The sequence below is a fragment of the Mirounga angustirostris genome, unplaced genomic scaffold, assembly GCF_029215605.1.
Source record: "Mirounga angustirostris isolate CCGP_5_RB_7025 unplaced genomic scaffold, mMirAng1.0.hap1 SCAF_2, whole genome shotgun sequence".
NCBI lineage: Eukaryota > Metazoa > Chordata > Mammalia > Carnivora > Phocidae > Mirounga > Mirounga angustirostris.
Genome location: NW_026991710.1, coordinates 64,276,639 through 64,300,664, shown reverse-complemented (window position 1 = coordinate 64,300,664; position 24,026 = coordinate 64,276,639). Strand labels below are relative to the sequence as shown.

The window sequence follows — 24,026 nt, the reverse complement described above, 5'->3', positions numbered from 1 at the left end:
CTCAACAAATACTCGCTGGATGAATGGTTGAATTGGTCACTCTAGAACCTGAGTTATTAACTACTATCATATATTTTCTCTCTTTGAGAAATGATAAATGATGACTTAGATTTGCTAAGTTTCTTTCCTACTCTTGTAGATCAGTTATAAACTTTTCCAATACTCTTCTTAATGTATTTTTTCCCAAATTGAAAAAGTCATATAATTGTTTAACCTAAGCACAATAATCAATTACTTAGGAAAAAATATTCCTTAGGCAGACTTATAGGAATTTAAAGAGAGAAGTCATTTGATTAAGTTTAGATAATATATACATTTCTATTATTTGAAAAGATTTATTCTTATTCCTTAAAATCTGAATTAAAAATTTACTTGTGATAAAACAGTCCTTCATAAGAATTGGTAACTTATAAATTGGTTCATTAATTTTGCACAGAAATTTGGCAGTATCTGTAAAAATTTAGAAGGTTCCTATCAGCCATTCTACTTTTTAGGATTGTATTCCACTGAAATCCTAGCACCAGTGTGCAAAGATAGGTATGTGCAAAGTTGGACACTGAAATGTTGTTCATAATAGTGAAAACTGTATTAAATCTAAATGTGTTTCAATTGATGTAATTTAAAAAAAATATGTAGAATGAGATGCTATGTAGTCATGAAAAGAATTGGAAAATCCATGTATATTAACATGAAAATTTATCTAAGATACATTAATTGAGAAAAGCAGGTGGCAGAACACTCTGTTAAGTATGATTTTATTTTTCTAAAATAAAAACAAAAAAATCTTTAACCGTTTTTACGGTGTGTGTGTGTGTGTGTGTGTGTGTGATCATAAATGCATGGAAAAAAGTCTGGAAGATATGCAAGAAACTGCTGACAACGATACTTTCTTAGCAGTGACATTCAGGGTGGGGAGAACCTTCATTTTTTAATTGAAGGTTTTTCATTTAAAATTGAAGGTTTTTCAATTTTATTTCAACACTATTATTTGTAAAAAAAAACCCAAAAAACAAAAAAAAATGCTCAAAAAAAAATGTTACTGACTTCTTTAGCCAGAGATAGCTCTCTTGGAGTCAGAATGGAATTTAGGAGTTGGAAGGAGAAAGCATTCAGGAATAACACATATCCAATTGCTATCTTGGGGGATCCTGAGGGTTCCTTGTTAAAATGAAAACACCAGGAGTGGACCTTAAGTCAGGTAGACATGGAAGATATATACTCGTTGTGTGACCTTGGGCAAGTAATTTCACTTTCTGCTGGCCAGTTCTCTTGCCCGTTAGAAGGAGCTAATCATTCCTACCGTATCGCAATGTTGGGATGATTAAATGCCTATGACGCATGAGAAAGCCTAATTGATGTGGGAAGGAGTCTAAGGTTGAAATGGGATTTGGAGATTATCAATGTACACTACCGCAATCATTTTCATCCTCAGGTGCCAGGATTCTAAGAGTAGTTTAGAGAGGTCAAATGAATTTGCTCGAAGTGACACAGCTAAGTAGTTCGAGCCAGGGTTCACGTGTAGTTCTGACTCCTGAGCATGAGCATTTAACCACTGCATTGCCTCAGACTTGCTGGGTTCCCCCTTCTGCACTTTTCACAATTAGTCAGAATTTGTCATAATTCAAAGACATGTTCTTCCTCTAAACCCATTCTGTTCTCTTATAAACCAGTGATGTGGTGAGAGGAAGTGAATGTAGTTTTTTTTATTGTTGTTAATTGTATTAGAGAAGTGATTACTTCTGGTTAGAAAAGTCCGTTTGGGCCACACATCGTGCTAATCCTGAGAGGTCTGGGCAAGATAGCAGCTCAAGATTCTAGTCATGGATATGCTAATAGTTATTTCAGTGCAGTCCCACGTCTGCTTTATATTCTAGAAAATGAAATACATGGTTACTCATACCTGGGAGACAAACCTGGCACACCCAAGTGGTAAAACGCAGAGGTCAATTTCTCATGACTTAGTAACGCATTGAATGGGGAAGTGGGGTAAAAAAAATATACCAAACGCAGCCAGTATGGACTTCAGGTGTGAGCCACGTACCACACTTTGGTAAGCGTAGACTAAGCGGGAGAGAATTTTTTCACAAAACCCAGATTGTGCAGAGCATTTTGTAAGCAGCTATTTATGAATCCAGAACTGCTATCTTGGGTTCATTGGTCTGGGCTCTGGACCACAGAGACATTGACACATGTTGGCCTTAGAGTGACATGTTAAATAAACAATAAGCAAGTTTTGATTCATGACAAAACAGCGCAAAACTTAGTGGCTTAAACAACAGCAATTTTATTACCGTTCACAATTCTGTGGACTGATGGCTTGGCTGGGAGGTTTCTCTGCTCCATGTGATGTTGTCTGATGCTGTAGGCATAGAGCTGGTTGTTGATTCTGGAGCTCAGCTAGAGCTGTTCAGTGGAATAACTTGGTTCTCCTCCATGTGTCCTCCTCATGTGGCATAGCTTCTCACGGTATGATGACTGGGTTCCAAGAGACAGCTTTCCAAGAGCAAGTATTACAAGATGAAGGAAACAAAGTCCCCATTTTTTAAAGGATTGGACTCAGATGTCCAAGAATATCACTTCTGCCGTATCCTATTGCCAAGCAGTAGCAGGACTAGGCCAGATTCAAGGGGGGAGGAGATAAATGCCATCTCTTGATGGGAGAACGGGCATATAGAGAGTGGGAAGGAATTGACAGAGGTCATATTGGAGATCACCTACTATAGATTTTATGAAAAGTAATAATGAAACTCTAAGATGAATCTCTTTTGATATAAACATGCCAGCTTAGCGAAAAAATATAAACCTTGTATATGACCAAAATAACAAATTAGATTGGTAATTTGGGCTCTAGTCTTTAGATTCTAGTGTGACCCATAATCCATCTCAGTAAATTTTGAATGCGAAGTGTCCTTTACTTTTATTATTTTTTATTAACCTCTTCCTTTCATTCCTTTTATTCTTTTCCATAAATGAAAAATATTTGTTTATTAACATTAATACATTCTCTTTTACTTTTATATTTTTAATATTACCATTATGTCCTTCTTGAGTCATGTTAGGATAGATTGGCACATTTTGCTTTACCTCCATGATTTTAAATAGTATTATTAAATTTCAACTATTAAGGACTTAAGAATTAACAATAGGTAGAAATACTTTCTAGTACAATGTGAGGATAGAAGTTTTCTTAACTAGAAATGACTGCAAATTTTTAAAAATATCTTAAAATTTTGAGCTATAAAAGAAGTACATTTTGAGGTTGTTGGTATTCAACTATTTATTCAAGAACAATAGTGCACACTTATGGATATGATTTGTTGTTTGTGTGATTTAATATAAAGTTTTAAGGTTGTGTGTTTTGTGAGGGATGATTAAAGGGACAGTTCCCAAGTGAGGTTTATAAACTATGACTAACAAAGCTGGTAATTTGTACTTAAGTTTTCTTCTATGGATAAAGGGATAGGAGTACAGTGAGTAGATATTAACAGTTGGTTATTGATAATTGAATACTATGGACTATGCAGTATATGAAGTGTTCTACATGTGATAGTACCTTTAATTTTGATTAAACTCCACTATGTAAGTACCGTCATCACCCCCATTTTTCAGATGGGAGAAATGGAGGGCCAGAGAGGCTATATAACTTACCCAGAGTTGCAAAACTAGGAGGCATTAGGGCTGGGAATTGAGGCCAAGGTCCCATTGCTTGACCTGTATGTTGCATTCATTGATGCAGAGTGACATAAAGAAAGAATAGAGGGTTGGTTGGCAGATAACCTCACTCGGTCCCTGACTCATGATGTGATAAAAGAATAATAACTAATATCTGTGTAGCACTCACTTTGTACCAGACATTTTATATGCATTAGGATATGATAGGTGTTCAAGAAGAGCAACATGGCAGTGGAAAGGAGAAACTATGAGGAGGAGAGTTTGTTTTGGGCACTTCTCACTTTCTTTCTCCTGTCTCTCCTACTACCCTCTCTGTCCAGGCACCTGCTACCTTCTGAATGCTCAAAGCTGCCAAATAACATTATATTATAAATATCATAGTGGGGACCCAATAAATATCTATAAAAGGAATGAATGAAAACCCAACTGGGCAGGCATTATTATTTACATTTTATGGAGATGGAAACTGAGCTCCAGGACAGTAAACTGCTGGTGTATGCAGTTTATTAGTTGTAGAACTAGACCTTCAGTTCACTTCTGATTTACTCCAATCCATAAGTCTTCCTCCCTCATTACATAGCTTCCCATTTGACTTCTTTCCAGAACCTCCTCCCACCAAAGTTCAATGTAACACCTTCTTTCCTTCCTTTTTTCTTTTCTCTTCTCCTTTCTGGTTTCTGTATCAAAATGTTTCACCTCTCAGTTTGCTGAGGGAGGTCTCCTTGGAATCAAGGAGAAAGTAACCTGGGTGAACAAAATCCTACTAACATGGGAAATGACTAATATCAACTTAACAACAGTAGTACCTATAATTTACTCAGTACTTCTTATGTGCCACTGAATCCTCACAATGGCTCCATGGGGTAGATATTTTCATCCCTATTTTACAGATGAAGAAACAAGATAGGACTTGGAATTCATCTCAGTTCTCTCTGGCTATAAGCTGTACCATCCGAGAAACTGTATTTTATAGTTTAAAAGATTGTCCTAGTCACCCCCAAACCCTTTCAGTAGAGGACTGACTGGCAAAATAGTTAAGGAAAAGAGCATTCCAATGACATGGAAAGGTTTCTAAATTAGATTAGATCAGAGGTGGGTGCCTGAGTGGCTTGGTTTTTTAAGCATCTGCCTTCGGCTCAGCTCATGATCCCGGAGTCCTGGGATCGAGTCCCCTGGCAGGCTCCCCTCTCAGTGGGGAGTCTGCTTCTCCCTCTGACCCTCCCCCTTCTCATGCTTTCTCTCTCTCACTCCTTCTCAGATAAATAAATAAAATCTTTAAAAAAAAAAAAAAGACATTAGATCAGAGGTTCTTAATTCTGGCTGCACATTAGAATACTCTGGGGAATTTCTAAAAAAAATAACCCTGAACTTATCACAAACCACAAGTAAATTAGACTCTCTTCAGTTAGAGCCCAGAAGGGATTTTTTTTTTTTTTTTTTTTTTAAACCCTTTGGTGATTCCAGTATTCAGCCATGGTGGAGCACTAAGGTGCATCTGTAGAGATGTGTGTGGACTACATGGGAGCCCTTCTCATTATCACTATACAGACTCAGTGTTCACTTGTGGTAGGCACTTAGCAGGTGCATGTAGATTGAGTGAAATCTGGAAAGAGTTTTGAAATCTGGAAAGTTAAGATGGTGTCCATCGGAAAGTTCAAGTACTATACAAATGTACTGTGTAAACATGATATCATTAGTCACAAGTAGAAGACACTTCAAATAAAAAATTGTGCCTTAATTGTGTTAGTTGGGCAAGTCAGAATTCTCTGCCAATCATTTGATTATGCCACTGTTTATAATATATATTTAATTATGACATCATGAACACCTTCCAAAATCCAGAGTGTTCTACAGATGGAGAAAAGCCATTGATACAGTGCAGTGTGACAATGTAATTGCTATGTTTCCTTCCCTTCCATCATGTCCTTTCCCTTCCCTCTTATCTCTTCTTCCCCCTACTCAGCAGAGAAATTGGAGAGATACTAACAGAGTGGAAAGTGTTACTTTAGAGATAAAAAAAATGAGTCAGTGTGTTTTTGCCTCTCTGTCTGTCCCTCTCTTTCTCTCCAATCAATATAATTATGAAATAAAAAAGAGTTGATTATAGATTTTGGCCCTCTGATTCTCAACAAAAAAATCAGAGGTTTAATATCCCATTTAATTTGTTTCAATTCTGCCTCTTTCCAAAAGGTATTGGGCTGCACTGAACATAATAACATTGTAGAAAGACAATAACATATAAAAAGAAAAGTTAAGATCTTGGAAAAGAGGATGTAGCAATATGATAACCATAGGAACTTAGCAGAATTTTGTGAATGAGTAAGAAATTTACCGTGGGCTTCCCAAAAGTTAGGGCAAGAAACAGTTGACATAGTTGTACTTAGCAGAAAGGAGGAAGTGTATGGTGATTACTCAGGGATGACGAGAACCTTCTGCCACGAGACATTAGAGGGGACGTTATGTGTTATGGTTGCAGCACCCTTGACTACAGCTTCACAACAAATACCAAAGTAGTTTCTTTTTTTTTTTTTTTTCCCCAAAGTAGTTTCAATATCACTATTCCTGTAGCCGGAGACCTAACGTGAAAACCAGACTTGGTGAGGTTGATCTAAGATGTGTTGAATTTGAGCTTTATAACATGTGCATTTTTTCTTTTGTTTTTATCACCCCCCACTTCCTTATTTTTTTTAGAGCTTTCTTAGAGTCATAGTTTAGATGAATGAGTTCTCTTTTTAACCTACAACATTTTGCATCCCCCCAGTTAGCTGTTTACTAATAGACAAGTTTAGAACTTATTTTTAGTTGCTTGGCATCTTTCGAAGGCCTGAGATCTGCCCTGTCTTGTTTGGCTTTAGTTTCCCCTAAAATGACACTGGTGGCGGAGGCTGACAAACAGTGTAGTTCCACTGGAAGGAGATAAGACCAGGGCTCATGTGCATTGATGTTCTTGACTGTTAGCAAGAAACACTTTGCTCCAATGACGATGCAGCTGCAAAAGTAATGATGGAATTTGGTGCTACTTAGAATATTAGGGTGTCACGTATGGTTATGGATAGAAAAGCCAGGGCTACTCTTCTTCTTCCAATGAAATAAGCCAGCTGAGTCCTACCTTCCAAAAAAAAGTTCTGAATTCCACATTGGGCAAGTCTTGTAGCTTAGAGTCCTCTGCTGGTGTTGTCTGGTTCTTAGAAGGAATTAAACGGTGAGGTGAATCTGAACTGAATGGAGAAGGCAGTTTTTATCATGCAAAATCTGTTTGTGTAAACTTGAATTTCAGTTGTCTTTTTCTCATTTCCCTTTTGGCAGCGAACATTAATGCTTGAGGACACGCTGCCACTCATTTCTCGGAAGCACCAAATATTTGGTTTTTGTCTGCATTCAAACAGAATCAGTTTCAAGTTGTGTCTGTAGATACTAAACATAAATATTTAGATAAAACAAGCTTATAAAGAAGGTAATTTGCTCCATCATCTGTGAAATTATGAATCTTTTTCCTATGGTAAATTGAAAAATTTATTGAACCCTTACTTTGTAAAAGGCATTATAATAAGTAATAAGTGCAGAGTAGGAGGATACATTATAAATGGTAGACCTGGTGATAGTCCACTGTGGACTTCCAGTCTAGTTGAGAAGTGAAAACATTAAGTTAGATTAAATTAAGTTAAATTAAATTAATTACATTATTTTAAAGTAGAAAGTTTTTGAGAGACAAAATTACTCATTATAGTAGAAGTTGATTGTGGATATATTTGGGGTACCTTAGAAAAAAGAGTGTAATGAAGTTAAAGATAGGTTCACAATAGGCTGATTTTAAACCAAGTATTAAAAGAGGCAGTGTGGATTGGTAGAGATGACTGAATCAGGAAGGAGGAAGATAAGGATCATACTTTGAAACATATTTTTGGGAAACTCCTTAAGATGGAAAACTTGTCTGATAATAATTTTCATTACAATATCAGCATATAATCAGTAAGTTACTTTTAAAACATGAATGTAGTTCTGGTGAGTGACTCATTTATTTCAAATATTTGAAATACAACATTGCAGTATGATAAAATTTTTTTTTACTATTTTTGACATATGTTTTAATAATGTATGATATATATTATATGTATACAATTTTATTTTAGTAGTGTATGATATGTATATATATATCCTTTTACATATGATTCTAGTAAGTTCCTTGATATTCAGATAATATACTTTTTTTAATTGTATTTTTTTATTATGTTATGTTAATCACCATACATTACATCAGTTTTTGATGTAGTGTTTCATGATTCATTGTTTGCGTATAACACCCAGTGCTCCAGGCAGAACGTGCTCTCTTTAATACCCATCACCAGGCTAACCCATCCTCCCACCCCCCTCCCCTCTAGAACCCTCAGTTTGTTTCTCAGAGTCCATAGTTTGTCATGGTTCATCTCCCCCTCCGATTTCCCCCCCTTCATTCTTCCCCTCCTACTGTCTTCTCCTTCTTCTTTTTTTTTTTAACATATAATGTATTATTTGCTTCGGAGGTACAGATCTGTGATTCAACAGTCTTGTACACTTCACAGCACTCACCATAGCACATACCCTCCACAATGTCTATCACCCAGCCACCCCATCCCTCCCACCGCCCTCCACTCCAGCAACCCTCAGCTTGTTTCCTGAGATTAAGAATTCCTCATATCAGTGAGGTCATATGATACATGTCTTTCTCTGATTGACTTATTTCGCTCAGCATAATACCCTCCAGTTCCATTCATGTCGTTGCAAATGGCAAGATTTCATTCTTTTTGATGGCTGCATAATATTCCATTGCATATACACACACACACACACACACACCACATCTTTATCCATTCATCTGTCTTTTTATAATTAATCTTTCATCTATCATTCTTAATAGTGTGGGTGCTCTTTATGTTTTATTTAAAGCATTATACTTCAGTTTACCATTGCAAGACTTTTTTATGTAGAAAGGTCTTTTTTCTTGGGGCACCTGGGTGGCTCAGTCGGTCAAGTGTCTGACTCTTGATTTTGGCTGGGGTCATGATCACAGGGTCGTTGGATCGAGCCCCATGTCGGGCTCCTTATGCACTGAGCATGGAGCCTGCTTGAAATCCTCTCTCTCTCTCTCTCTCACTCACTCTCTTTGCCTCTCCCCTTGCTGGCATGTGCTCTCTCTCTCACAAAAAAAAAAAAAAAAGGTATTTTTCTTGCTTTTTAAAAACTAAAATTCTGAAAGCAATATATTAAGATCTCTCTTCTGATCCTTTAAATTTAAAAATTTAAAATGAAATTTTGAGTTTATTTTGGATTGTTTTTGCTACATTGTTGTATTGATCTCTTATGATTCTTATGGTTTCTTTATTTTTCAAGGGGTCTTTGGAACCTATATTAAAAAACTCTGAAAAATGAGTCTTCTCTTACTTAATACACACAAAATAGCTTTTAACAAGGTATTCATACTTCATTTAGACATACTGCATTGGGACTCTAATTAGTCAGGATGAAAAAAGATTATTCTAGTTTTTCATCTTTTTCATTCCTGTTGCATCTTTCAAGAACCCATTGCCATCCACCCATCCACCCATCCAACCATTTATTCTTTCATTTGATCATCAAATATGTACTAAGTACCTACAGTATTCAAGAGAATGAGCTGGTGTCTGGATGGGTGATAAGATGCTACAAGAGTGACTAGATTCTGAGACATAGGACTCTGGGAAACAAAAGTAGAAACTGTGAATTTCTGTAAGTAAGGGTTAAGTAATGTGCCTCAGAAACCTGCAGATAACAAAAGAAATTTCCAACTTGCAGGGAAGTGGGTAAGTGCTTCAGAAATGCTTTTTCACTTAAGCTGACCTACACAATCCTTGTTTGTTTTGGATGAAGGAAAATGTTTTACTCCTCAGCATTTAGTCAAATATGATAGAAGTTATCTGTTCTCAGCTCAAAAAGGCCTAGAATATACCTAGATTTCTCAAGTTATTTCATATTGTCAGTACTTTTATTTTTTGTAGTTAAAATACGAATGCTATTAAATAGTTATTAAAATAGCAAAAAGTATGAGAAGTTATCTGTCCTCAAAGATGCCCATGTTCTTTCCTCTTACTGAAGAAACCTTAATTGTAATACTGCCATGTTTTTTGATAAGTGCTTATTTTGATCTTTGCTCATTTTTCTTTTGTTTAATTTTATAATTTTCAGAAGCAAAATCAGTAAAGGCTTGGAGGATTTAAAAGGTGTTAGTCCAGTAGGAGAGACATACATCCATGAAGGACTAAAGCTAGTAAGTTCTTTCACATTTATAAGTATGGGAGAGAATGTTTTCTTATTCTGTAATGCAATAAACTATAACTTTCTAGTAAAACTCAAAGACCCCATTACATGTTTATCTTTAAAAAAAATTTTTTTTAATGCTTTTAGTTGTTCTAAGGATGAGACTGATTTACCGTGGTGATAAGAAAAATTTGGATGGCATTTTGCTTTTTAAGGAATTTTTGTGGTGTGTGGTTATTTTCAGACTAGTCAATCAAAGCTTAAAATTTGTATCCTTTAACCCAATAGTAACTACTCTATAATGTGAATCTATACATATTTCAAATAAAATAGTTAACACAAAATACCCTGTTTTAAAAGCCAGTCTATAATAATTTGGTTTTGTCAGACTCATAAATTCAGCCTGATGGAACATGCTGGTTAAAAGTTAAGATTAAATTGTTAGTTGGATAATTATTCTATATTTTCAGGCAAATGAACAAATTCAGAAAGCAGGAGGCTTAAAAACCTCCAGTATCGTAATTGCTCTGACAGATGGTAAGTTGGACGGTCTGGTACCATCATATGCAGAGAAAGAGGTTAGTATTGAGCTGAAACTGTTCCTTATACCCCAGTGTACTTTGCTGTGTGTCTCTGTATGTATAGCCTGATATTTGAATAATGCAACCCCCCATCTCTCTCTCTCTCTCTCTCCATAGGCAAAGATATCGAGGTCATTTGGGGCTAGAGTTTATTGTGTTGGTGTCCTTGACTTTGAACAAGCTCAAGTGAGTGCAGCAGATCTGCAAACCTTAATCTAAATTACATAATTGTTTTAAGAGTAGTTCATCAAATTCTTTTCACTGGTGATTTACTGTGACACTAATTGGTTGCTAAAGATTTTCTATAAAATGATTTTGAACTCTGCATCAATAATGTCTGATTTTGATAGGTTTCATTACTGAAAATGAAACTCTAGAATTTCTTGAATATTCATTTGGTTTGGAGGAACTGATATTATAGAACACACATTTGGATTAAAATATTATGAATACTCCTCCTTGAACTCAACTGACAAGATTATTACGACGGTCTTATTTAGGTGTTTTAGTTTGATTGAAAACTTGATTCCTAGGAGTGCAAGGATTTGGGAAATCTGTTTAGAGGAAATCTTTAATAATTTTCATTCCCAAACCCCAATTTTTTCGTTAAGTTTTGAAGGTTTATATATTAATTTTTTTTTTCTTGGCTCACCAGATGATTTTACATTTAGATTTCTGGTTGAACATGACTAAGATTCCTGTGTCTCTTGACATTTACAGCTAGTAGAACTCTGCACTGTTTTGAGATTCAAACTTGAGGCCGATGTAAAGGGCCTGTGGCTAATTCATTTCATTGCACTATGTTTCGAGTAACACTAGTGCCATCTCCTTCAGTTCCTGACAGGCTACACTGGTGAATTGATCCTCTGGTGTAATTTTCAGATGAACATAACTGAAACATAATGAAGTGTATAAAATGTATGTCTCGACTACCCATTAATTAAATGTTCCTCATTTTTCTAAAGCTGGAAAGAATTGCTGATTCCAAGGATCAAGTTTTCCCTGTCAAAGGTGGATTTCAAGCTCTTAAAGGAATAATTAATTCTGTGAGTATTTTTCTGGGAGTAAGAAAGGCATATGGTTTTAGGTACATTTTACAACATAAGATGTAATCTTGATATCCATTCAGGTGGTCGTTATCTTGAAGAAAGAGATTAAGAAGGAAGTTTGTTCGGTATTGAGAACAAGGCATTAATTCTAAAGATCTGGATTTTGTTGGTGTTAATTGTTGGTATTAATGCTTATAAATTGAACTCTGTGAGCTTGGGTTTGAGATTCCAAGTTCAAGATCTTCATGAACAGTCTTAGACACTTCCACCCTGTGAGCATGGAGTTCCTCATTCTCTTGATATCTTGGAAGTTTTATAGGCTTTCCAGAAGATAAAGTAAACATTTGGATTGGAATGTGTGATGTCTCCCTCCTCCAAACATGGTGTTTCTTAGCTATCAGGCAGGCACCGTGCACCAGCGGCTGAGTATTTGCCGTTGTTGTTCTTTCCCTTTTAATGATTAGTCGTTTCACTGGAGCTCATAATATTTCTGTTTGGAATTCAGTTGCACTGTCTCTGGTGATTGTTAGAATCGGGGCTCCCCTAAAGAGGGTAAGGGGAAGTGGGATGAGGAAATGCAAAGCAAAACTCCTACGTTTCACAGCTGAGGTTTATGTTTCATTTTACTGCCTTTTGCTAGAAGCACCTGGAACAGTTGCTATTAAGTATTTATGATATTTTGGTAAACACCATCCTAAAATGGGAGTGAATAATGTATATTCTCTAAGTCAAAGCATTTCCTTTCATCTTTAGGTATTTACTGAAGGGAAAAAAAGATAAGTCTCAGGGTCTTCGGACATTTGGTTCTGGCATTTAAAATTTCTCTTTAAAGATCATGTTTTTCAGAAACCGAGTGAGATCGATTGATTTTGTTTTTAAGTAGCCTGTAGGTTTTTTTTCCCCTCATTGATGGAACTTTTCAAAGAAAAAAAATATGACGTGGTTCTATTACGTATCAGTACATCTAGTGGACAGGCCGGATGTAAATACAGGAACAGTGTTTTATTATTTTAAGAGTTTAATTATGTTTAGTATTTAGAAAAAATTGCAAGATAAAAAATAGGAAATATTTGGATTCATATTTATATGAATATTTATGTGGATTTATATTTGGATTCAAGGTACTCTGTAACTGTGATTTGTTTTAAGATACAGGAAAATGGATGGACAATGCAAAAGAGCGGATAATTTGATCCTGTAAATAAACAAAACAGTGGAATGTATTTTAAATTTATGCTGGGGAATTTGCAGTTATTTTTACAATTATAGAGGGAAGGAGAGAAGGCGTCTCTGGGTTACTCCCTTTGGAATTTTTTTTTCCCCTCTGTATAAAAGGTTCGATTCAAAATCCTCGGTGACTAATTGGTTTTTAAAACTCTCTATAGGCTGTGACTGCGTATTTCTCCTTCAAAGAACTGGTACTTGACTACCAGAGGAGATAAAGTTGTTTTGTTATATTTATTTGTTAAGTTTCATCTATTTTATTTGTATTAGGGAAACTTTAGAGTGGAATTTCTAACTACAGTCTTTCTGGCCTGAAGTTCTTCATGGACTTTAGCTTGAGTAAGTTATGTTGAAAGATTTGGCAAGCAGTTAGAAAGATTTGTGTTATTTTAGCCACAAATTGCAAGCAAAGCGTCTTGAGTTTCATCTGGTGGGGGCCGATGGGTGTAGTGTTCATTCTAATATAGTTAAACTTCAGCTATTTTGTGAAAAAAAGGAGTAAATTATCCTTAGGGAAGCCAGCCTCTGGGGAAACTGGAGCGGTAGTCACATGTCAAAGTTGACAGACAAATAGAATCATTACAACCAAAGTTGATCTAACTAATGGTTGAGATTTTTATCAACATGTTGATAGCTTGGGATTTTGCTCACTTTGTAGAAATTTAAGGCAATTCAAGCACTTTATGTCTCTTCAAGGCAGAGATTGCTCCATCTCTGGTAATATACAAAAGCTATAATTCTGCCTTAAATTTGAATTGCACTTTATACTTACAAAGTACCATCTTATCTTCAAAAAATTATATTTGGTATTTAAAACAAGTGTACTGTATCTATATCAGGGTAAGGGCAGAGAGAAGAGACTATCCCTTTATTCTTTATGATTTACCAAACTAGTGGATGAAAAAAATTATACTATGGAATGGATTTATGCAAAGCTAAGCAAATGTAAATAATCAGAAAATGTAAGTCTTTCAGATGTCTGGTACTTTGAAGGCAAGATATTTGCTAAATTGAGAGATAATTTTTTTTTTTTTTTTTGCTGGAAGTTATTTATATGCCTGGCCTTATCGTCAATGAATTAATTTCTTTGAAGTTAATCTTTAATTGAGAAAAAAATGTAAGCCGATTTTCTTGGGTTTTTTTGTCCTCCCTCCCTTGCCCACCCAAATCCAGTGACCTAGATGGTCTGGTCCCCTTGCTGTAAATCACATTTTGTTGAAGCATAGTTTGTTCAGAATCAACTTTGTAATCAGCAAGGACAGGAGTTTCATTTTGGAGCCTTCCTTCACTGTAGTTAAAAAAAAAAAGAGAGAGAAAAGGGACACTGTAGTGGTTCTTTCTCTTATAACTTCAAAAATGAGTGACTGGAGAAGGCCTTTGTTATGAACATTTTGCATGTTAACAATTTAATACCTTCTCTAAAATTTATTTGATTCAGAAAATCTTTTTCACGTTTTATTTTCATTTGGAATGAAATAAATCATTTTAAAATTTTTAGATTTCTATCCAGGCAAACATGATATCTAACAGTTATCAGAATATTGGTTTAATCTCCAACCTTAATTAGGAATATAAAAGTTTAAAATTCATTATTAGCTCAAGTAGATGCTGGTGAAAACTTTTCCTCTTTTTCACCTCCCTTCCCCCCATTATCTGATTTATTCTTTCATCCACTTATTTATTGAGTTCTAACCATGCTTAGGGCACTGTGTTAAGCTTGGAAGAGGGGACACAAAAAAGACAAATTCTCTGTTCTAAAGGAGCTTGAAAATAATGATGACTTGAGTTTGGAATATGGTGGTTTCTGTAAGAATTACAGAATGTGGTGATAAGGAGGAGGCTGGAAAGTTTGGTGAGTCACTCTGGCTGATAGAGAGGAACCCTATCTTGCAGTTTGCGTTAAGATGCCAATATGGCCAGAATAAAGTTAACAGAAGGATGGGATAAGTTTCGATATATGAAGTCCTGGGAGACTTTTGGTGGTGGAATCTGAACTGTGCTCTGACAGTTGGAGTAAATTAGAAACAAGGAATGTAGAACTTCAGAAAGAGCCTGGGCTGAGTGGCTGAGGCACAGGAGGGAATGTGGCCTGGCTTGGATAATGGAGGAATAATGAGGGATAAACGTTGACGGGCAGGCTGGATCCAGATTATGGAAACTCTCAAATGTTTGGGGAAGTGGCACTAATTTCATAAGCAATTGGAGAATGATGGAAGAGCAACTTAAGGATGAGATTTATATGCTGGCTGAGAACGTTTAGGAAGAATATCCTTACGGTAATGTATAGGATAATTTGGAAGACAGAAAGTTGTTTTATAAGTCTCTTGGAAGAGTCCTTGTGAGAGACCTGGCAAAAGGAAACCTAATATAGTGAAGACAGTATGAAATTGGGAATAGGAAGACCTGAGTGTGAGTTCCAACTCCGCCACTGCCTAGCTATGTGACGCTGTGTACTTTCTGTCATGTAATCTCTCTGATTTTAAAATTCTCGTCAAGTCAAATGGGGAAAATTCTATTTCTTTGAGTTGTTTTGTGAATTAAATGAGATAATGATTAAGAATGGTCTAACTCAGAAGGACGGGGCTTTCGAACATTTGGTAGGAAGCTAGGAATGTCAGAAGTTGGGACCATGTAGGATGGGGTTATTGATCTTTCTGCAGGGCAGTCCACTGAGAGTGATGGCTGGAATTCTAAATAATGACTTAGGTCTAAAAGGGTATGGCCTTGATATGTGAGAGGATCAAATCTCCAGGGACTTCTAGATGGTGTAGCTAAGCAAAATCAAATAGTTCCAAATCCTTAGGCCTTGGGACTCGGGCCCAACCAGCAACTGGGAAAGGAGACTCCCATGACAAAAACTATGTGGAATTTTGGGACTCTGCATTTAGAAAAGAGCTACAGTTCTTGTTGGGGAACTTGTAGAGCTGTTTAGTGATTCAGAGTAGAAACCTAGTTGTCGAAGGGGAAACAACATCTTCAATGGACCATAGTTACTTAGGGTGTATCTTAGGTACTGAGATTCTAGGTCTGTCCCAGTAAAAGTAGGTCAAGGACCATAAGGAAAACATGCCCTGGTCAGAATCATGTCAGGAATAGGGTGGGGCAGAACCTCCAGGGAACAGTTTTTCTCTTGCTGAGCCAGGCTCTGATGGCTCTGGAAAATATGAGTTGCTGTTGTTGTTATTGTGATGGCAGTGAAACTGGAAATAAGAAGGTGAATTCGAGAGACCTTAAAAAGTTGATAGAACCTGAGAGATCACTGGATATTGGTTGAAAAGGACGGAGAGGGGAGTCAGCTGTAACTTGGGCATTTTGCTCCCGACTACTCTGAATAACGGGAAGCAGGGAGGGTGAAGACTGTTTTTACAGAGGGGCCTGGAGTACTAAAGGACATGGTGGAATCAGGCAGAAGGGCAGAGGGAGAAGTTGAATTGGACCTGGGGAGTCCCCATGGGGCATGTCCCTTAGGGATGTGGAGGTCCAGGGAAATGTGCAAGTCAGAGAACTTCAGAGTTGACTCATTGTTCCTCCTTTTGTGTTTTCTCCCCTCCGGTTGCCCACAAAAACCAGGGATATAATTCTTCTGTTTTCCACTTTAGATTATTTTTAATATCTTAGAATGTTAAACCATTATTTTTGGTTTCTTGGAAAGGTGGTTGCAAGGCTTTTCTTTGAAAATGAAATTTTATTTGAACTAGTCAGACTGACATGTGAGCACCATGTGGTTCAGCGTTTCATTAGGTAGTGCTGTGGATGGTAGCATTCAGAATAAAACAAAACCACAGATTGGTGAATAACATGGGAAGAATAAAAATAAAAATACTCCGTGAAAAACCTCCCTCCCTTCCCCCCCCCCCCAAAACAAGACCTTGGGATGTTATACTCAGTGCAATTATTTCCACAATTATTTTTTGATAGAGTACCTCAGAATGTATTAAGCAGAAGAGATGAATCAGTTGTGAAACTGGTTTTATAAATAACCCGGATCCAAAAGAATTATCCTAGGTGATGGCAGCTAATGCCAGAGTTCTTAAATACCTAATGGGGAAGTAGAGGAGCATAAATATAAATAGGAAGGGAATGAGCACTCATACGTGTAGGAAATTTAAATAAAACTGAACTAGATTATTCATAAAGGGAAAAAAGTGCAATATACATTTCAAAAAATAACCGCATTCAAAGTGCTGAAAATGTAAGCTTCATCTGAACTTTGCACCAAATTGTTTTTATCAGTGATGTCTATTGTTGTTGGTAGCAGTAGTGGTGTTGTTTTTGAAAAGTTTCTAAGAAAGGTGTCTCCATTATGTTTTAATGAAATGAGAAGACACTGCAAAATCATTTTCTATACAGGCAAATAATTTTCATAGAAGAGGTACCTAATGAACAATCTGATAAGACCTCAGTTTAAGTGATTTTAGCAGGTTCTGCTATGAATGTTGACTGCTTAGTTGTGGAAATCTCTATTTATAAAATCATGGTTTGATAAAAAATCTAAAGTCTGAGCTAACTATAAAGATATATTCACAGGAAAAAACCCAAACTGGTAGAACTTACTTGAAATTGGAAATCAGTTTCTGGGACTCTTTAAAAAAAGACTGGCTATAATGTGAGGCTCACTATGAATCAGCTCTTCTGGGCTTCTGTTTATCCAAGGATCTTTAGTACTGAATGTAGATCAATTGTCTCATGATAACATCATTCACGTCAGTGGTAGGAAGGTTGGGGCTGATAGGAAGGCCGTGGATGGTAGCATTCCACGGAGAAGTTCCTTCTCCTTTTTTTGGCCTAGGGTCTAATATAGCATTGGGTAAGTAGTTAATTGCTTAATTCATATTTATCAATGAATGAATAAATAAAATCTGTGCTTTTTGAACATATTTTCATGTTTTTATAATATGGTTATGGTGTATTTAAGCATTAAAAAAACCTTTTTTTTTTTTTTTACCAGACTTTTTTTTTAAGATTTTATTTATTTATTTGACAGAGAGAGAGATAGCGAGAGCAGGAACACAAGCTGGGGGAGTGGGAGAGGGAGAAGCAGGCTTCCCGCGGAGCAGGGAGCCCGATGTGGGGCCTGATCCCAGGACCCTGAGATCATGACCTGAGCCAAAGGCAGACGCTTAATGACTGAGCCACCCACGTGCCCTGAATACTTTATTTTGAATTGACTTATGATTCCATATAACTTTGATTTCATCTTCTTATTGATATTCCTCTGTATTATGACTATGGCTACAAAAACCAAGTTCATACTAGCTTAAGAGGAAAAAAAGGTTACTGTCTTATATAACTGGGTGGTCCAGAGGGAGGAAATTGCCTCAAGTGCAATTAGATCCAGAGAATCAACCCATGTTCTTATGACCTCTCTTCGTCAATTTTACCTATGATTTTGTTTTCCTCATTCTTTCCTTGTTCAAATGAGTATCAGATGAAGGTAATTGCCAAAGATTTCAGGCTTTGCGTCCAGTTAGCTTTGGAAAGAGCGAGCTGTTATTTTGGGGCATCAGTATACTCTGTCCCAGACAAGGACTCTGAGTCAAGTGCTCATTCCTGTCACATATTTAAACCAGCCAGAGTAACATGTCTACCCGGTGACAAGAGGTGGGCAGCAAAGCGAAGAGGGAGAAGGCATCATGATCCATAGCCTCACTAAAGACCACATGGAGTGGAGAACAATTTCCTCAATACAAAGGGAACACTGTTCATACACACGTAAGGGTGAAAAAGTGTTCTTGGTAGGAAAAAAATTCAATAGCTATTGCAGTTATATTCGAATACCTTTAAAATATTTTTGCCATATATTCTATCAAGGAACTTCCTTCCTTCCAAATTCCAATAAACTAAAAAATACAAATAGAAAATTTGTTTTAAGTTACTCATTTTATGTACTGAAATTTTATAATCTTATCTTGATGTCCATAGTCCAATGCTCTGTTTGCATTTGCATGATAATTTTACTTAATAATATTATTCTTTTTCTTTCTTTGATTGGGACTGTAGTTTAGGAAAATCAAATCTATTTTTAATAAATACAGTTTTGTGATATTTTGTGAAAAAACTAAACTGGTACCACTGGGTTATATAGCCCAAATTAAGTGCCAAATGTTTATTTCTTAACTGGTGTTAAGTTAGCTTAACACTAGGTCGGCTACAAAAGACGACCTTTAGAGGCTCACCTGTTCTTTTTTTTTTTTTATTTTTTTATTTTATTTTATTCTTATGTTAATCCCCATACATTACATCATTAGTTTTAGATGAAGTGTTCCATGATTCACTGTTTGTGCACAACACCCAGTGCTCCATGCAGAATGTGCCCTCCTCAATACCCACCACCAGGCTAACCCATCCTCCCACCCCCCTCCCCTCTAGAACCCTCAGTTTGTTTCTCAGAGTCTATCGTCTCTCATGGTTCGTCTACCCCTCCGATTTCCCCCGCTTCATTCTTCCCCTCCCGCTACCTTCTTCTTCTTCTTCTTTTTTTTTCTTAACATATATTGCATTATTTGTTTCAGAGGTATAGATCTGAGATTCAACAGTCTTGCACAATTCACAGCGCTTACCAGAGCACATACCCTCCCCAGTGTCTATCACCCAGTCACCCCATCCCTCCCACCCCACCCCCCACTCCAACAACACTCAGTTTGTTTCCTGTGATTAAGAATTCCTCATATCAGTGAGATCATATGATACATGTCTTTCTCTGTTTGACTTATTTGAGGGTATTATGTTGAGTGAAATAAGTCACCTGTTCTTGATAGCAAATTCAATCAAGTAGAAGGACATTGAATAGGAGGATAAAATGGTTAAGATTTATGGCTTAAATGTACCACCAGTATAAATTATAATGGATAAATGCGTGATTTCTCAGTTATATCTTATTTTTCCCCCAAATATAATAATTCCCAATTTATTTGGAAGCATTTTTTGAATACTGTGTTTAAGAAACTTTTCTGGTGTTGGATTACAAATATGGACATGGCACCCTTGACTTTTCTAAGTTCACCATTTTCAGGCATAGGTTTTTGATTGTAAAGCTAACAGGAGAGCTGGTAAGCCTTTGTTTTTCTATTCTTGTGGCATAGGGAAATATTTTATTTGCCACTCTGGATTTTGAAAAATCAAAGAGAACAAAGACTTAGAATGCTTAGCAGGTAGATTTCATGTTTCAGTTAACAAAACAAGAGAGTGGGCAAATAGGACTAATATGAAATACTACATGTATCAGAGTGAAAAACATGTTGGGATTCAATTTCTTTAGATTCTAAAACAAATAGTATATTTGTTATAACTTTATCCATAATTTCAATGTGCTTTTTATGGGAAGTCTATTCATCCTTTAAGAAAGCATTAAATGCTTATTCTGAGTTTGTGCTGACCAAAAAAAAAAAAAAAGAAAAGAAAACAAAGGAGGCAGATAAGCTTTTGTTTCAAATCACAATCCATTTTTTGCAGATTTCTATGCTGTAGTGAGAAAGGAAGACCTGCTAATATGATTTGTTATGAAAATTCAATTGTGAGATACAGAGGAGCTTAAACATCATTTGGGGTTTTTGTGTTGCGATTTGTAACATGGGCGCATTTTCACCAACAGTATAATCAGAACTATTCATCTGTTATGTTTGGAGCTGAGAAGAGTAAAAGGCAATGATTATAACTCACACTCTTCCTTAGATCTCTTAGAGTAAAAGTTTGTTTAAAAATTTGTCACTTGTGCTTATACAACTTGCTTACTTGCCAAGGAAGAGAGAATCCATTTTTAGCAATGGGCCAGTGTAGAGCGCGCTGTATTGAGCAATTGGTATTTTGAAGCTCCAAGCATTTTTTTAAAAAATGAACTCATCCAAAACATGTGCTTACAAATAGTTTTTTAAAAGATTTTATTATTTTAAAGTAATCTCTATACCCGACGTGGGGCTCAAACCCTCAACGCTGAGATCAAGTGTCGCATGCTTGGTGGACTGAGCCAGCTGGCGCCCCATGATTACAAATTATAATTGTTTTTCATTGACGTATTACCTCTTAAAGAAAAATACATTTGATAGGGATGTTTGGCAGCCAGAGAGAAAATAAAGATCATCTGAATATTGAAAGCTAAAAAGCAAACAAGGGAAGATTGTGAAAACATCCTTACAGTTGTCTTAGCTGCTTATTTTATGCATACATATGGCTAATTACTAAGGCTTCATTTTGTTGGGACCTTGGGATAAATGCTGTTCAGTGATTTTTCCTTATGAGATATAAACTTGGAATCCTTCATATTAGGATGAACTCCTGTAGTGCTTAAAGCTGCTCAATGAGTAAGGAAAAAAAAAAAACTTGCTTCTTTAGATTTGTTATTATCCTTACTGATATTTTCTGACATGTTGTATGTCATGGAAATTAGCAGTTTCTGGTAAGGACATACCTAGGGTGCTTGTAAATTATCTATAATGTTCTATTGTAGATGACGTTATGTACCCAAAGTTGGTGTTAGAAATTTATTGCTACAATGAATATTTTTAATTTTTAATAAAGTTGAAGAAAATGTTATAGATGTCTAGGTAGTGTATTGAATTTAAGTGTAATGAAATAATCTATTTTGGGGAAAAAATCTTTAATATTTAGAATTGACTTTTACAAATGAGGTCACAAAGGAAACCAGTCAATGGGATTTAATTTTTTTTCTCTTTTCACATAGCCTATCTAGAATTAACCTATTTTCTTAAGATACATGTATATATTAAGTTCATGTATCTTTTCATGTTGTTTTATTATTTCTTAAGTTTTTTTTTCCATTTGGCTCATTGCCTTATCGGTGCCATTGATTACCAAAGTTTGTACTATGCAAAATAAGCTTTCTCTTCACTGTGTGTGACTGAAGATGTGATTTGATTAATTCAGGTAGCGCCTAATTAAGCTCTGTATTTTTTATATGCTTAACTGTTTAGTGTTACACACCTCATTTATTTGTCTTATAGTCAAAATGCTCATGCTTTTTATTAGAAAGTTTTATATTTACTTTTCAATTAATTCAATATACATTAATTGAGCAGCTGCTATTTTTAATATATTGTGTTATCTACTTTTTATATTAGATTGGGTTTGAATGTATGGTATCATTCATTAAAAAAGTGTTTACCTAGTTTCTTCTGGAATGGGCTCTATTCTATTTTCCAAGTATAATAACATTCCTATTGCCATTTAGAAATTGGAAAAAGTACAGATTTTAAAATCTGTTTTGGTTTATATTAGTTGTGGGAAATTTCTTTTTTTTTAAACTGATTGCTTGATCTTCAAACCATAAAACCTAGATATGTCTCCATCATTCAACATCAACTTCAAAGACGCTGCATGTCCGAAGTCATATGCTGCCTTCATTTCCCCATCTTAACTCATCCCATGCTAAATTTTTATGTTGGCTGTATCTCAGCAGTTTTCTACTAATTAATCCCATTTTATCTTAAATGCCAGAAGAAAAAGGCCACAACTATTGACATTCAGGCCATAATAGGGCTTTTACTACTTCTTCCATGTTCCATATCTGTTATTATAACATGTGTGCATTATGTAAACATGCTGAGGAACTTACAAGATCTTAAATCAATATATGGTTTCATATACATCTTAAAATATCTCAGAAAGAAGAAATCAAATACGGTGCTCTCTGGTTATTTCTGCTTGATAATACTGCCACTTTACCTGATTATTATTCAGTAGTTATAAAGATCTGATTGTAACTTTATTTATTTTTTTAAAGATTTTATTTATTTATTCATGAGAGACAGAGAGAGAGTGAGAGAGAGAGGCAGAGGGAGAAGCAGGCTCTCACGGAGCAGGGAGCCCGATGCGGGACTCGATCCCAGGATCCTGGGATCATGACCTGAGCCGAAGGCAGATGCTTAACCATCTGAGCCACCCAGGTGCCCTGATTGTGACTTTATAGGGAAGCAAGATAAATTGCTTTGTAAGCATAGGAGTGTAAGAATAGGATTCTTTTTTTTTTTTTTTTAAAGATTTTATTTATTTATTTGACAGAGAGAGACACAGCGAGAGAGGGAACACAAGCAGTGGGAGTGGGAGAGGGAGAAGCAGGCTTCCCGCGGAGCAGGGAGCCCGATGCGGGGCTCGATCCCAGGACTCCGGGATCATGACCTGAGCCGAAGGCAGACGCCCAACGACTGAGCCACCCAGGCGCCCCAAGAATAGGATTCTTAAGAGTTGTGTCTGACTTAGCAATCATTCTCGCCTCCACTCCTACAAACTGCCAATTCAGGCTCCAGAGTGCATGTCTGCCCCTTGTTACTTTGTATGTAAATTTGGCCTAGAGTGAAATCCTGCAACCTGACCACATGACACTAGATGTAGGCTCAATCCCAATTAATTTGGAACATGCCTGGAGTAGTCGGAATGAAGCACCATTCTGATACTTCATTCAAGTCCCTCTGCAGAGAAGGGACAGCACAATGGGCTCTAACTTGATCTTCTGCCAAACATCTATAATCTCAGAGAGGCCAGCAAGCACAAGGTCAGGTCCTAAGGCTGCATCTGGTCTTACTGCTAACCGAAAACTAACCTAGAGGGAGGCAAAAATAACCTTATCATATTCTATCCCCCTCTCTTGGCAAATAGAGAAATTCCATGAAATTAGTATTTGCAGTGTACCCCGAACTAATGAGAGTACTTGGGTGATCAGAATTGCACAAATAGTGAATTAAAATTGGACGCGAAGCAATAGAAAATAATTATAATTTGTATGAGTGAATGCTGTCGTTCCACTTGCAGTTTTATCCCAAACAACTTGGAAAAGGATTAATATTTGGGCTTTACTTTATTATCATAATACAGGGCAGGCTTTTTATCATATGTTTAAAAGGAAGCAGTCAAGACAAATACATGTTATTTTTTATTTTATTTTTTTTAAGATATTTATTTATTTATTTATTTATTTATTTATTTATTTATTTGAGAGAGAGAAAGTGTGTGTGCACATGTGCGTGGGAGAGGAGCAGAGGGGTAAAGAGAGGGAAAGGGAGAGAATCCCAGTCATACTCAGTGCTGAGCACAGAGCTGTATGCAGGGCTCGGGTTAGGGCTCAATCCCATGACACTAAGATCACGACTTGAGCCGAAAGCGAGAGTCCGAGGCTTCACTGACTGAGGCACCTAGGCGCCCAAAACAAATACATTTTAAATAGGACAGAATGTTTTGTTAATGAGAAAGGACAGTGACTGTGATTATAGAGATTAAATAT

General features: G+C 36.3%; 1 protein-coding gene across 5 annotated transcripts in view; it reads left to right on the top strand.

Annotated features, from left to right (window-relative positions):
* The window catches only part of ANTXR2 (ANTXR cell adhesion molecule 2), a 151,425-nt gene that overhangs the window by 6,998 nt on the left and 120,401 nt on the right, over nt 1-24,026 (top strand). For all 5 annotated transcript variants that reach the window (XM_045880923.3, XM_064584678.1, XM_045880922.3 and 2 more), the window contains 4 exons: nt 9,871-9,952; nt 10,413-10,520; nt 10,641-10,709; nt 11,489-11,569. In XM_045880923.3, coding sequence (XP_045736879.1) covers nt 9,871-9,952; nt 10,413-10,520; nt 10,641-10,709; nt 11,489-11,569 — 340 coding nt within the window. The remainder of the gene's footprint in view (nt 1-9,870; nt 9,953-10,412; nt 10,521-10,640; nt 10,710-11,488; nt 11,570-24,026) is intronic.